The following is a 15,878-nucleotide window of genomic DNA, read 5'->3' on the forward strand; positions in this document are numbered from 1 at the left end:
GTCAGTGGCAGGTTACTCCAGTTACATTAAAGGGTCAGCTTCAGGATCCCTTAGCTTTGCCCAGATGGAGTCTGAGCTGGGTTATTGCTCTACCCATGTCTTCTGGGACACGAGAGTTAGGGGAAGGGGAGGGAGCTCAGTGGTGACGTGATGCCATAGAGCCTACCCTCTGAGGTTGCTATTTCTTACAGAGGAAGAGCAGTTGTAATTCTGGAGAGCAGTGCTGGAGGGCAGTTGTAATTCTGAGAGAACCCTACCTGAGAGAGCCAGCGTGGTGTAGGGGTTAAGAGCGGTGGTTTGGAGCTGTGGAGTCTGATCTGGAGAACCGGGTTTGACCCCCCACTCCTCCACATGAGCGGCGGAGGCTAACCTGGTGAACTGGGTTTGTTCCCCCACTCCTCCACATGAAGCCAGCGGGGTGACCTTGGGCTAGTCACTCTCTCACAGCCCCACCTACCCCACAGGGTGTCTGTTGTGGGGAGGGGAAGGGATCGTAAGCCGGTTTGAGTCTCCCTTAAGTGGTAGAGAAAGTCAGCATATAAAAACCTACTCTTCTTCTTTTACCTTGAGGTTGGTAACTCTTTGGGAGAAGGAAGAGGGAAAGCCATGCTCTTCTACTGAGGCCCACTCATGTTACGTTGGATCCAAGCCTTTGCCTGTAGAAAACGTCCTTCCCCATGGCCGTTATCTTGCAATGATTTTGACAATACAGCAGGTGATGGTGCCATGACAGTGTGGTGTAGTGGGTAAATGGACGTAAATGGAAGAGTGTGGGCTGAGCAGGAGGATCTAGAAGACTTGATAGCAAATCTGAGGCTGCCTCTCCATGAAGTGTGAAATGACCATGAAGTACAGTGTGGTGTGGTGGTTAAAAGCAGTGGACTCTAATATGGAGAACTGGGTTTGATTCCCCAATCCTCCACATGAGCAGCAGACTCTAATCCGGTGAACCCGGTTGGTTTCCCCACTCCTCCACATGAAGCCAGATGGGTGACCTCAGGCTAGTCACTGTTCTCTCCGAACTCTCTCCGCCCCATCTACCTCACAGGGTGTCTGTTGTGGAGAGAGGAAGGGAAGGAGGTTGTAAAACGGTTTGATTCTCCCTTAAGTGGTAGAGAAACTTGGCACATAAAACCAACTCTTCTTCTTCTACAGCCTGTGTGTCATTAACACCATCACATATCTAAGAGTGATGGGAGCCATCTCATGAGTATCGAAATATACACAAGAAGAGGCACTTAGGGTTAGGGTATATATTTCAGTGAGCCTGGGATAATCCCCAGCTTTGCACAAAAATGTGAAAATTGCACCCCAAAATATAGGCAGTGGAAAAAAATCCTAAAGCAACCTGTGATGTCTGTACATGTGCAGACATTGCGTAACAAAGCTTCACTACAGCAGCCCCAGCCCCACAAAAAAAAGATGCAGAACAGCCATAGGGAGGGGAGGAACTGGCCAATTGGATGGGCTGGTGAAGGTGGAGGAATCCAGGTGATCATGAGGGTTGGAGGAGGAGGAAGAGATGTGCTATCAAGTCACAATCGACTCATGGTGACTCCAACCATGGGGTTTACAAGGGAAGAGATGAGCAGAGGGGGTTTGCCATTGCCTTCCTCTGCATAGCAACCCCAGTCTTCCTTGGTGGTCTCACATCCAAGTTCTGACCATGGCCAATCCTGCTTAGCTCCCAAGATCCAACAAGCTCAGGCTAAACTGAGCTATTCAGGTTGGAGAGGGTGGAGGGAACCAGGCGACTGGTCGAATTGGGAAGTGGGGAATGGAAGGAAACCAGATGAGGAAGCACAAGAGGGGGAAACCTGAATCCAGTAAGGGAGGCAGTATTTCCTTTCCTTTACAAGTCCTCATGAGTTCCCCTCTTGTACATTTACAAATTATATACATACACATACATATACACATATAAGAAGAAGAGTTGGTATTTATATGCCGACTTTCTCGTAACCATCTACTCTGTATGGTCAGTTTCTATTTTACCTGTTTTATCTGGCATACTAGCTGCAAATAAAATTATTTTTTTTATTTTTTTATTTGCCAACTTTCTCTACCACTAAAGGGAGGATCAAACAGGCTTACAATCACCTTCCCTTCCCCTCCCCACAACAGACACCCTGTGAGGTGGGTGGGGCTGAAAGAGCTCTAAGAGAGCTGTGACTAGCCCAAGGTCACCCAGCTGGCTTCGTGTGGAGGAGTGGGGAAACCAACCCAGTTCACCAGATTAGCCTCCACCGCTCATGTGGAGGAGTGGGGAATCAAACCCGGTTCTCCAGATCAGAGTCCACCGCTCCAAACCACTGCTCTTAACCACTACACCACACTGGCTCTTGTGTGTAGTAGTGAGATTTTTGTGTTTTATGTTGGGGAAGCGGAAATTACCAGCATGAAGTTACTTTGCAAATGGATCCTGAAAAATAGAGTTACTTCAAAAGTGGGTCACACTTCAAAAAGTTTAAGAACCACTAACATAATGCCTAATAATTACCCTGGCTTTCTTGGTGTTAAATTTTGGGTCACTAAAAGCACTGAAGTTCTCCGCTGCCTCCTTGGCAAACTCTTGAAAAAGGTCAAGATAGTCCCCTGTGAATGCACTGGGTCATTACTGGCCCATAGGATGACATAACATCATGATGTTTACCAGGCAGTCTTTGTTTACAGGGTGGTTTGCCATTGCCTTCCCCAGTCATCTACACTTTACCCCCAGCGAGCTCATTTGACCCACCTCGGAAGGCTGGAAGGCTGAGTAAACCTTGAGCCGGCTCCCTGAAACTGACTTCCATCGGGATCGAACTCAGGTTGTGAGCAGAGCTTTGACTGGAGAACTGCAGCCTACCACTCTGTGCCACGGGGATGTTATTGGAAGAACATAGGCATGCCACAAAGTTATGCCCTGACCTGGACGGCCCAGCCTAGCCCAATCCTTCAGATCTCGGAAGCTAAGCAGGGTCAGTCCTGGTTAGTATTTGGATGGAAGACTCCAAGGAAGTCCTGGGTTGCTATGGAGAGGCAGGCGATGAAAAACCACCTCTGAATGTCTCTTGCCTTGAAAACTCTACCGGGTCATCATAAGTTGACTGTGACTTACCAGCACTTTCCACCACCACACGCAGTTATCCACCTTGTTACTTTTGCAAAAGTGGAAGTTAATCTTAGTTATTGTCGAAGGCTTTCACGGTCAGAGTTCATTGGTTCTTGTAGGTTATCCGGGCTATGTAACCGTGGTCTTGGAATTTTCTTTCCTGACGTTTCGCCAGCAACTGTGGCAGGCATCTTCAGAGTAGTAACACTGAAGGACAGTGTCTCTCAGTCTCAAGGGTGTAGGAAAAGTAATATATAGTCAGAAAGGGGTTGGGTTTGAGCTGAGTATTGTCCTGCAAAAGTATTGTCCTGTAAGCATCAAGATAATGTGCTAATGAGGGTATGGTATGTTAATATGGAACCATTGTATCCTGAAGTGATCTGTTAATGTGTGTAATCCAAAGCTAATCTGTATGGCTATTGTTGAATGTTGTCTTTGTCTGGAGGTTTTTCAGGGCAGGAAGCCAAGCCTTATTCATTCTTAAACTCTCCTCTTTTCTGTTAAAGTTGTGCTGATGTTTATGAATTTCAATGGCTTCTCTGTGCAATCTGACAAAATAGTTGGTAGAATTGTCCAGTCTTTCAGTGTCTTGGAATAAGACCCTGTGTCCTGTTTGTGTCAGTCCATGTTCAGCCACTGCTGATTTCTCAGGTTGGCCAAGTCTGCAGTATCTTTCATGTTCTTTTATCCTTGTTTGTATGCTACGATCAGCAAAAGACAAAAGAGACCCCCTCACCTCTGCAGGAGTATATCGTATACCTTGCAGCTGTGGAGAAGTTTACATCGGGACCACAAAACGCAGCAAAACGTTTTGTGGTCCCGATGTAAACTTCTCCACAGCTGCAAGGTATACGATATACTCCTGCAGAGGTGAGGGGGTCTCTTTTGTCTTTTGCTGATCGTAGCATACAAACAAGGATAAAAGAACATGAAAGATACTGCAGACTTGGCCAACCTGAGAAATCAGCAGTGGCTGAACATGGACTGACACAAACAGGACACAGGGTCTTATTCCAAGACACTGAAAGACTGGACAATTCTACCAACTATTTTGTCAGATTGCACAGAGAAGCCATTGAAATTCATAAACATCAGCACAACTTTAACAGAAAAGAGGAGAGTTTAAGAATGAATAAGGCTTGGCTTCCTGCCCTGAAAAACCTCCAGACAAAGACAACATTCAACAATAGCCATACAGATTAGCTTTGGATTACACACATTAACAGATCACTTCAGGATACAATGGTTCCATATTAACATACCATACCCTCATTAGCACATTATCTTGATGCTTACAGGACAATACTTTTGCAGGACAATACTCAGCTCAAACCCAACCCCTTTCTGACTATATATTACTTTTCCTACACCCTTGACACTGAGAGACACTGTCCTTCAGTGTTACTACTCTGAAGATGCCTGCCACAGTTGCTGGCGAAACGTCAGGAAAGAAAATTCCAAGACCACGGTTACACAGCCCGGTTAATCTTAGTTAATTGAAATATTGTCTTTCCACTTATACTTCCTTTGTTAAGGCTGGCTTACAGAGGGCTAGATATCTCTCTTTAAGTATTTGAAGGGCTGTCACTTAGAGGAGGGCAGGGAGTTGTTCCTGTTGGCAGCAGAGAATAGGTCTTGCAATAATAGGTTTAAATTGCAGGAGGAAAGGTACCGACTGGATATTAGGAAAACAATTTTTACAGTAAGAATGGTTTGACAGTGGAATCAGCTACCTAGGGAGGTGGTGAGCTCCCCCTCACTGGCAGTCTTTAAGCAGAGGCTGGACAAGCGCTTGTCAGGGATGCTCTAGGCTGATCCTGCATTAAGTAGGGGGTTGGACTAGATGGCCTCTATGGCCCCTTCCAACTCTATGATTCTGCGTACTGGACAGCTGCAGACAACTAGCACAAAAGCCTTGGGGCACTTCTAACAGACATGTTAAAATGCAGAGAGATAGCGTGGTATGGTGTTAAGAGTGTTGGACTAGGATCTGGGAGACCTGGGTTCAAGTCCCCACTCTGTTATGAAAGCCAATTGGGCCAATCACTCTTTCTCAGCCTAATCTATCTCACTAGAATGGAATGGAATGGAATAGAATGGAATAGAATAGAATAGAATAGAATAGAATAGAATAGAATAGAATAGAATAGAATAGAATGGAATGGAATGGAATGGAATGGAATGGAATGGAATGGAATAGATTTATTTACAGCAAAAGCCAGAATAAATCTATCTCACAAAGGTTATGGTTATGGGAGGGAATGCAGCATGGTTAGGGTTGCCAGCTCTGGGTTGGGAAATACCTGGAGATTTTGGGGGTGGAGCCTGAGGAGGGCAGGGTTTGGGGAGGGAAAGGACTTCAATGCCATAGAGGCCAATTGCCAAAGCAGCCATTTTCTCAAGGTTAACTGATCTCTATTGGCTAGATATCAGTTGTAATAGCAGGAGATCTCCAGCTAGTACCTGGAGGTTGGCAACCCTAGGCATGGTATTGCCCGATCTCATCACCTCTTGGAAGCTAAGCAGGGAGACCACTAAGGATGGCTCTGCAGAGGAAAGCAATGGCAAACCACCTCTGTTCATCTCGTGCCCAGCAAACCCTACAAGTTGGCTGTGACTTGATGGCATTTACCACCACGAACAGTGGGTCAAGTTGAGATGTAGAATGGTATGGCATAGGAAACTGAAGAGGCTGAGCTGTATACTACATAAAATATAAACAAATAGATCTATTTTTATTATATCATGCACAAATATATGTTAAAAACACTGGGCCTACCATGTAGGCTACCTAAAAAGCATGAATAAATATTAACAATACATATTCAGTTGATGTCAATACATAAAATGAACAAACTTAGACCAAACACGTTTCAACTTTATATAGGCCTTCCTCAGTAGTCATACATAAAACAATTTTATAATGCACACCCTGACATCTATGTTATACAAGGCAAAAGATATATAAAAGCCTTTTGGAAAAGGAAAGGGAAGGAGACTGTATGCCGGTTTGATTCTCCTTAAAAGGTAGAGAAAGTAGCCATATCAAAACCAACTCTTCTTCTTCTTCTAATGTCTGGACCGCTTCACATGTCAGTGTTAATATTTGTTTGTTTATTAAATTTATTTCATATGTAGTCCCCCTTTCTCCTCAATGGGGATTCAAAGCGGCTCACATCGTTCTCTCCTCCGTCGTGCCCTCACAACAACCCTGCGAGGTAGGTTAGGCTGAGGGTGAGTGACTGGCCCAAGGTCACCCAGCAAGATTCCATGGCAGAGCCGGGATTCGAACCAGGGTCTCCCAGCCTTTGGTCCAGCATTCTGTCCATTACACCACACTGGCTCCCTAATTCGACCGGAGGAAATTCTCTGCACTGGTTCCATCAGCCAATCTGCACCCTCAGCGCTATAAGGGGAAACATGTGGGAAATGGACAGTGGAGATGATGCAACTTTGCATATCGAACTAAAAATAGTTCTGTGCTAGTGATGAAACTTGTGGTCCTGACAAATAAATAGAAGCCGCTCGGGCTCCAAAAAGCACAGGCGAGGCAAGCGTTCGAGGCTGGATTCCCGTGGCTACTGGCAAAGCGTGACCACTGAAGTCAGAATGAGACCAAGCTGTGCCCTCCTGCTTCTTTCTCTGCTGGTTCTCTACAACACCAGCACTGCAGGTAAGAACCGTCTTTGGATGCTTCCCCCCCCCCCCGCTGTCCTTTCCTTTCCTACTTGCCAGCATGGTGTAGTGGTTGAGAGAAGTGGTTTGGAGCGGTGGAGTCTGATCTGGAGAACTGGGTTCGATCCCCCACTCCTCCACATGAGCAGCGGAGGCTAATCTGGTGAACCGGGCTGCTTTCCCCACTCCTCCACATGAAGCCAGGTAAGTGACTTTGGGCTAATCACAGCTCTCTCAGCCCCACCTACCTCACAGGGTGTCTGTTGTGGGGAGGGGAAGGGAAGGAGATTGTAAGTTGCTTTGATTCTTCCTTGAGTGGTGGAGAAAGTCAGCATATAAAAACCAACTCTTCTTCTTCTTCTTCTTCTTCTTCTTCTTCTTCTTCTTCTTCTTCTTCTTCTTCTCTGGCTGCCCGTCTGTTCCCTAACACAATCAGAAGTGCTGGTTCTTACCTTTAAGGCCCTCAAAGGCTTAGGGCCGGGGACCTGAAGGACCACCACCTCCTGTACTATCCAGCTCACCTGTTTACATCTGCCCCCAAGCCCTGCTCTCTGTGCCCCCCGGCCTTCAGAGGTGAGGCAGGTGTCCATCTAGGGTTGCCAACATCCAAGTACTAGCTGGAGATCTGCTATCACAACTGATCTCCTGCTGATAGAGATCAGTTCACCTGGAGAAAATGGCCACTTTGGCCAATGGACTCTATGGCATTGAAGTCCCTCCTGTCCCCAAACCCTGCCCTCTTCAGGCTCCGCCCCAAAAACCTCCTGCCAGTGGTGAAGAGGGACTTGGCGACCCTTTGTCCATCAGAGATAGGGCCATTTCAGTGGCTCACAGGTGCTGCTGGATCCTTGCCTTTTCCCTGAGGCTTTGCCAATGTCTACCCGCCTATCTTTTGATGTATTACTTATTAGTTTATGTTAAAAATTTATTAGCCACCTGTTCTTCCTTGTGGAGCTCAAGGCAGCTTACAAGATAAATAAAATACATAAAATATGGCACAAAAATACATAAAACTGAAATGTTAAGTGATGGGCGAAGACATTTCTTTTACACCCAGGCTTTTAGTTAAGGGGCTGAACTTTTAAACTCTTTTTTTTTTTTTTTTTTTTTTGCAGTTTTGCAGTTTTTGCAGTTTTGTAGTAGAGGTGTTTTTATGAGACTCGTTTTAAGGTGCTAGATATTGCAGGCTCTTTTCATGCTCTTGTGGGTTGTTGAACAATCTAGCCTCCCTTCTTGGAAATGCCTTTAGTTATACATCTGAGACCTCTTGCCCTTTTGTGGTTCCCACAGCTATCTTCGATCCAGAAGATCTCAGTTGCAGATGTAGAAGAGTAACATCCAGCTTCATCCATCCCACGAGATATTCAAAAGTTAAGATCATTCTGCCTGGAATCAGTTGCCGAAGGACTGAAATAATGTAAGTCACCTTAGCTGCCCTCCATACAGAGGGTTGCCAGGTCCCTCTTTGCCACCGGCAGGAGGTTTTTGGGGTGGAGCCTGAGGAGGGCGGGGTTTGGGGAGGGGAGGGACTTCAGTGCCATACAATCCAATGGCCAAAGTGGCCACTTTCTCCAGGTGAACTGATCTATATCGGCTGGAGATCACTTGTAATAGAGGGATATCTCCAGCTAGTACCTGGAGGTTGGCAACTCTATCCATACACCAGGGCTCCAAAACAGGGCTTGAAGTTAGGGTTGCCAGCTCCGGGTTGGGAAATACCTGGAGATTTTTGGGGCAGAACCTGAGGAGGGCGGGGTTTGGTTAGAGGAGGGACTTCAGTGCCATAGAGTCCAATTGCCAAAGCGGCCATTTTCTCCAGGGGAACTGATCTCAAGTCAGCAGGAAATCAGTTGTAATAGCAGGAGACCTGCAGGTTGGCACCCCTACTTGAGGTTCCTGTAGCGGAGTGCATTTTTTTAATAAATATTTTTTATTAATTTTCAGATGTATAGTAAATTAAACAACCAGTTAACAACATTGCAGAATAAATCTTAAAATGAAAAAGTAGCTGAGTGCATTTTTCATCTTGTTTTTGCTGCCATGTAAATAATACATAGTTACATAGTTCCTGCTATGTAATTTCTGCCTCGTTCAGGGGTGGACTGGCCATTTGACTTACAGGGCAATTTCTCAATGGGGCATTCCCCTAGGGGCCGCTGGTGGCCAGGAGCAAACAGAGCCAAGCCCTGGCAACTCTGCCAGAGCCTCAGGGGCCGTTTGGTCCAGACCCCTCATCAGTAAAGGCAGTAGGCATCAGCTAGGGTTGCCAGCTCCAGGTTGGGAAATACCTGAAGATTTTGAGGGCGGAGCCTGAGGAGGGGAGGGTTTGGAGAGGGGAGGGACTTCAATGCCAGAGAGTCCAATTGCCATTTTCTCCAGGGGAGCTGATCTCTATCAGCTAGAAATCAGTTGGAATAGCAGGAGATCTCCAGCCACCACCTGGAGGTTGGAATTCAAAATATGGCACAAAACAAGTATTTCCAAAACTAGGAAAACAACAAATGCAATTCTTGCTTTTAGGGAAATATATTAAGAACAATTTCAAATGATTGCACTTGCAAGCTGTTGTTTGATTGCTACCACCTGGAGGTTGGCATCCCTAGTGTCAACTCACCGTCTCCTCCTCCACAGCTTCCAGTTTGGGGGATGATGTAGCAGGTGAGCTGATGACCATTATCAGCTCCCCTGAGTTGAGTGGCCATGCAGTTAGGGTTGCCAACCTCCAGGAGCAGCCTGGATTTCTCTCCAAATTACAACGGATCTCCAGGTGGCAGAGATCAGTTCCCCTGGACAAAATGGCTGCTTTGGGTGGACTATATGGCGTTATACTTTGCTCTGATATACTACAATGGACTTTCCTACTCTATCTATTGTGAACTGCACTAGGACTCTTAGCATTTTCACGCTGTTTCTTGGACACTTCAATACTTATGTATATATAGGATCAGATGGTTATTTGTATGTTTGTTCTCTCGCTTTTTTTTTTTACTCTACTGTCACTGGTATTGTTTATATGCTGTTTTGTGCTTGTGAATACATTTTTGTTTAGTGTTGAGCCTTCGTGCTGCCTTATATTGTTTTAGCTTTGCTGTTGCAGCATAGATTTTTGTGATTGGCTGTAACCACCTGGAAGTTGGCAACCCTAACTGCATGACAAACCTTACATCTCTTTCTTCCAGCATCCTGCAGAGGATTGATTGTAAATGCTGACATCTTCATATTTACCTGTTTTGCAGAATCACATTGAAGTCAAGAAAGACTCTGTGTGTCAACCCTGAAGCCAAGTGGGTGCAGGCTTTGCTGGCGGTCATGTAAGTGCAAATTTAAATCCTCCTGCTGACTTAGACAATTGGCCCATCTAGTCTCTGCTCTGACTGGTAACAGCACTCTCTGGGATCTCCGAACGAGACCCCTTCCAGCCCAGAATTTGAGACTCTTTTATGGGCTCCAGCACATCAAATCCAACGCTGGAATAAAATCTTGTTTGGCTTTAAAGTGCCACAAGGTGGCGGTGGAAAGTCACAGCTGATTTATGGCGACCCTGTAGGGTTTTCGAGACAAGAGACGGACAGAGGTGGTTTGCCATTGCCTGCCTCTCTTTAGCAACCCTGGACTTCCTTAGAGGTATCCCATCCAAGTACTCCCATCCAAGTACTCCCATCCCACCCCATCTATGAAGAGGCAGGCAATGGCAATGGTAACCCACTTCTGAACATCTCTTGCCTTGAACCCCCAGGTTGTTGCCCCAGGGGTTGCCGTAGGTTGGATGCAAACCTGCTTTATTTTGTCTGCAAGAGATGCATGCAGGTCTTGCCTTTGACTGCAACTATACATTTAGGAAAACAGCTAGTCTGGCCCTAAGAAAGGAGATTCCCTGCTGAGAAAAAAAAAACTGGCCTGCACAAACTGACTCATTATCCTGAACTCAGAACACAGCACCTGAGCCATCTCATTTGGCCTGCCTGCAGCAGACTGAAGGAATCAGCAAAAATAGGTGGATTATTGAACTGCTAGTGGGGCTCTGCCCTGACTTGGATAGCCCAGGCGAGCCCAGTCTCATCAGTAGGGTTGCCAACCTCCAGGTACTACCTGGGGATCTCCTTTTATTACAACTGATCTCCAGCCGATAGAGATCGGTTCCCCTGGAGAAAATGGCCGCTTTGGCAATTGGACTCTATGGCATTGAAGTCCCTCCCTACCCCAAACCCTGCCCTCTTCAGGCTCCGCCCACAAAACCTCCCACCGGTGGCAAAGAGGGACCTGGCAACCCTACTCATATCATCTTGGAAGCTAAGCAGTGTCAGCCCTGGTTAGTGCTTGGATGGGAGACCACCAAGGAAATCCAGGGCAGGCAATGGCAAACCATCTCTTGCCTTGAACACCCTACAAGTTCGCCATGGGTTAGATGCAAGTTGATGGGGCTGGGTGGGGCTGGGTTCACCACTGGTGGGGCTGGGTTCACCACTGGTTGGATCTACAGGGTGAGATTAATAACCAGGTGCTCCTTGTATGTTCCAAGATGGTTGCCTCTGGGTGCAAAATAGTGGGGACTTTATATTATCCAAATTTATTCTCTGTTGATCTTTCCTACAGAAAACGCAGGGACTCTTCTAAGAATAACGAAATCATAGAAGCATAGAGTTGGAAGGGACCACCAGGGCCATCAAGTCCAACCCCCTGCACAATGCAGGAAATTCACACCCCTCCACACCCCTAGTGACCAGAAGATGGCCAAGATGCCCTCCCTCTCATCATCTGCCTAAAGTCACAGAATCAGCATTGCTGACAGATGGCCATCTAACCTCTTCTTAAAAACCTCCAGGGAAGGAGAGCTTACCACCTCCCGAGGAAGCCTGTTCCACTGAGGAACCGTTTTGATTTAATTTCAACCCGTTGGTTCTGGTCCGACCTTCTTGAGCAACAGAAAACAACTCGGCACCCTCCTCTATATGATAGCCCTTCAAGTACTTGAACATGGTTATCATATCCCCTCTTAGTCTTCTCCTCTTCAGGCTAAACATACCCAGCTCCTTCAACCTTTCCTCATAGGACTTGGTCTCCAGACCCCTCACCATCTTTGTTGCCCTTCTCTGGACACGTTCCAGCTTGTCTACATCTTTCTTAAATTGTAGTGCCCAAAACTGAACACAATACTCTAGTTGAGGTCTAACCAGAGCAGAGTAAAGTGATACCATCACTTTGTGTGATCTGGACACTATACTTCTGTTGATGCAGCCCAAGACTGCATTTGCCTTTTTAGTTACAGCATCACACTGCTGACTCATGTTCAGTGTTTGGTCTACTAAGACCCCAAGATCCTTTCACACACACTACTGCTCAAACAAGTCTCCCCCATCTATAATTATGCATTTGATTGTTCCTACCTAAATGCAGAACTTTACATTTATCTTTGTTGAAGTGCATTTTATTAGTTCTTGCCCACTTCTCCAGCCTGTCAAGATCATCCTGCATCTTGGCTCTGTCTTCTACCGTATTTGCTACCCCTTCCAATTTAGTATCATCTGCAAATTTAATAAACATCCCCTCTATTCCTTCATCCAAATCATTTATAAAGATGTTGAACAACACAGGGCCCAGCACAAATCCCTGAGGAACTCCACTAGTCACTTCTCTCCAAGAGGACGAGAAACCATTAACTAGCACTCTTTGGGTACAATCTGTCAACCAGTTGCAGATCCATCTAACAATGGATCTAAGAAAGCAAAATGAAGTTTCAAACGTTCTTAGAAGGAAACAGATGAACAACAGAAAAGCCCTAAATGTGACATGCAACTTATTTATTTCTGCTTTTGATTCTGTCTACCTAGTTGGTGGGGGGGGGGGGGGTCCGCACCCCTAATCTTCTTTGAATCACAGCTATTAAAACCAAACCAGGCTATGTCTGGGTTTGCCAAATTGGACATCTCCTGGAATTTCAACTGCTTTCCAGACTTTAGAGATTACTTTTTCTGTGAAAAATGGCTGCTTTGGAGGATGGACTCAGTAGCATTATACCCCACTGAGGTCCTTCCGCTCTCCAAACCCCACCCTTCCCAGCGATCTGCTAAAACCTGGGTTGTACTATCACATCTAGCTAGATCAAGAGTTCCTTTGAGAACTAACATCCTTGAGCTGTGGACAATTGATTTCACTTTCATAGACAGTTCAGTTGGTTTCTATGATAATCATTTGAACTGTGCTCAAAATGATGCAGGAGCATAGTCCACAAGGATTTTAAAAAATAATTGAAGAATATCGTGGCTCACTGAAGTATTAGTCTGCCCGCTGCATTTTCCTATAACCTGTTTGAAGCAAGTTTTTATTATGCTGCATTGTGAAGAGATCAAAACTGATTGGGGTTGTTGTTATGGCATGTTATGAATAAAAGTCAATAATCTTTGTTAAGAAGTCTTTTTCTCTCTTTTTTTGTGCAAAATCTTAGTTTTTGACATTGCTTGGAACAGCACGTAGAACTGTTAGGTAGTAGGGGTGAACTTCGTATTCTTCATAGAAGGGTCGCTATGCAGAGGAAGGCAATGGCAAACTACCTCTGTTAGTCTCTTGCCTACTGGGTTTAGGGTTGCCAAGTTTAGGGTTGCCATAGATCTCCTGCTATTACAACTGATCTCCAGCCGACAGAGATCAGTTAATCTGGATAAAATGACTGCTTTTTAAGTTGGACTCTATGGCATTGAAGTCCCTCCCCTCCCCAAACCTTCCGCCCCAAAAGCTTCCCGCCAGTAGCGAAAAGGGACCTGGCAATCTTAGGGGCTACTTAGGGTTGCCAACCTCCAGGTACTGTAACAAACATTCACCAGTACTGTATAAGTATAGTTGACAAAAACAACCAGTACTACGTTCTGCTAATAGGTTTATCACAATACTACTCATACAATGATTACAACAACTCACATACAGTGAAACAATGTGAAACTAAGTGCAAATAACCCTATTCAGTGCAGAATCCTAACAACATGAAACATACAACATAAAACATGCACAATTTTCCAAGTCCATATAGGTAGCTTTCCTTCTCAAGGAGTCTTTGACAATGTGTGTGTGTGTTAAGTGCTGTCAAGTCGCTTCCGACTCATGGCGACCCTATGAATGAAAGTCCTCCAAAATGTCCTGTCTTTGACAGCCTGTCTTTGACAGACAATAGGAACGGGGAAAAATCCTTTAAAACCTTTAAAATATTTTTCTTCAGGATTGCTTAACAATAAAAGCCAAATCCACTGAGAATAAACGCCAAAAATTGATGATAGTAGACATACGAAGATGCACAGGCTTTGCACAGGCTCTGCTCCTGCTATTACAAGTGATCTCCAGCCGATAAGAGATCAGTTCACCTGGAGAAAACGGACGCTTTGGCAATTGGATTCTATGTCATTGAAGTCCCTCCCCTCCCCAACCCCCGCCCTCCTCAGGCTCCACCCCAAAAACCTCCCGCCAGTGGCGAAGAGGGACCTGGCAACCCTAACTGGGTTTCCATAGTAGAAAAGAGCAAGAGTCCAGTAGCACCTTAAAGACTAACAAAAATATTTTCTGGCAGCTTTCGTGAGCCACAGCTCACTTCTTCAGATGGAAACTTACGGGTTTCCATAAGTCAGTTGTGACTTGACAGGACTTTACACACACAGAAGAGAAGACATGCGATGGTGGGGGGAGATTTGGGGAAGTCTGATGGGGAACATCTTAGCAACCTGTATTCCCACTACATTCTATATTTGTCAATGGGGAAGGAAACCTTTCTGCTCACAGACAAGCAGGCACTGCCCTCTAGTGGGCATTGACACCACAACCAAAATGCAGGGCCCAACCTGTATTCCACTAGCACAGGGGTGGGGGAACATTTTTTCTGCCAGGGGCCATTTGAATATTTACAATATCATTCGCGGGCCATACAAAATTATCAGCTTAAAAATTAGCCTGGTATATTCTTGGGCAGTCCTAGCAGCTCCATAGCTAATGACTCTTCTGCAAGGGGGAAAAAGGTTCCTTTTCTCGGCAAAACAAACTCACATCCGCCTTGAATAGAGGCTATTCCTGTCCGCGGGAGGGGGTGGATCACCAGTCTTAGATCCTTCTGAGCTAGAGATCTGCCAGGACCCACGAAGGGCCAGACCAAATGAGTTTGCGGGCCTTAAACGGCCCCCGGGCCTGATGTTCCCCACCCCTGCACTAGCAAGTGATGTTATGTCTGTTGCTCCGGTTGCCAACCTTGGGTTTGGAAATGCGTGGAGATTTGGGGGTGGAACCTGAGCAGGGCAGAGCTTGAGAGGCGAGGGGGCTCAGCCGAGTACAATACCACAGAGCCCACTTGCCAAAGTAGCCATTTTCTCATGGGGAACAGATTTCAGTAGCCTAGAAAATAATTTCAGAGGGTAGCCATGTTTATCTGCAGTAGAACAGTAATATTCAAGTCCAGTAGCACCATAGAGACCAACAAGATTTTCAAGGCATCTGCTTTTGAGAGTCAAGACTCCTTTTGTAAGACACATATCTAATGAAGGGAGTTCTGGCTCTCGAAATTTATACCCTGAAAATCTTGTTGGTCTGGTGTTACTGGACTCAAATCGAGAAAAGTTGTAATTAGTTGTACTAGTAGGAGATCGCCAGCCCCACCTGGTAGTGGCTGGAGATCTCCCGCTATTACAACTGAACTCCAGCCAACAGAGATCAGTTCACCTGCTTTGGCAATTGGACTCTACGGCATTGAAGTCCCTCCCCAAATCCCACCCTCCTCAGGCTCCGCCCCAAAAACCTCCTGCAGGTGGCGAAGAGGAAAAACAGAGTATCACTTACCTGTAACTGTTGTTCATCTGGTGGATCTTCTATGCAGTCCCACATTGGCGCAGGCCAGCCACGGATAAGATTTGTCAGCTGCTAGCAAAATCTAAGAGAGTGCTCCCCCTCCCCTTGGGGCATGCAATCCTCCCACCCCTCGGTCACTTGACCCAAGGGGGAGGGAGCACTCTTCCCTCCAGTTCTCCAACCTGCCGCCACGGAACCAACCACTGGTCTAGCGGAGAGGTCCCACAGCGGGGAAGGAGGGAGGGATGTGTGCCTGCATAGACGATCCACCAGATGAACAACAGTTACAGGTAAG

The 15,878-nt window shown here is 46.1% G+C and overlaps 1 protein-coding gene across 1 annotated transcript; it reads left to right on the forward strand.

Moving 5' to 3' along the window:
* The first annotated feature begins 6,703 nt into the window (after positions 1-6,703).
* On the forward strand, positions 6,704-10,084 carry LOC130483062 (growth-regulated alpha protein-like). The gene is made up of 3 exons (XM_056855956.1): positions 6,704-6,767; positions 8,060-8,186; positions 10,006-10,084. The coding sequence occupies exons 1-3, from the start codon at positions 6,704-6,706 to the stop codon at positions 10,082-10,084; spliced, it is 270 nt and encodes an 89-aa protein (XP_056711934.1).
* Positions 10,085-15,878: the final 5,794 nt, after the last annotated feature.

The sequence above is a fragment of the Euleptes europaea genome, chromosome 9 (assembly GCF_029931775.1).
Source record: "Euleptes europaea isolate rEulEur1 chromosome 9, rEulEur1.hap1, whole genome shotgun sequence".
Classification (NCBI taxonomy): Eukaryota; Metazoa; Chordata; class Lepidosauria; order Squamata; family Sphaerodactylidae; genus Euleptes; species Euleptes europaea.

Coding starts and splice junctions, on each gene's coding strand:
- LOC130483062 (XM_056855956.1), top strand. CDS start 6,704: ATGAGACCAAGCTGTGCCCTCCTGCTTCTTTCTCTGCTGGTTCTCTAC. Junction 6,768..8,059: donor CTACAACACCAGCACTGCAG/GTAAGAACCGTC, acceptor TGGTTCCCACAG/CTATCTTCGATCCAGAAGAT. Junction 8,187..10,005: donor TGCCGAAGGACTGAAATAAT/GTAAGTCACCTT, acceptor CCTGTTTTGCAG/AATCACATTGAAGTCAAGAA.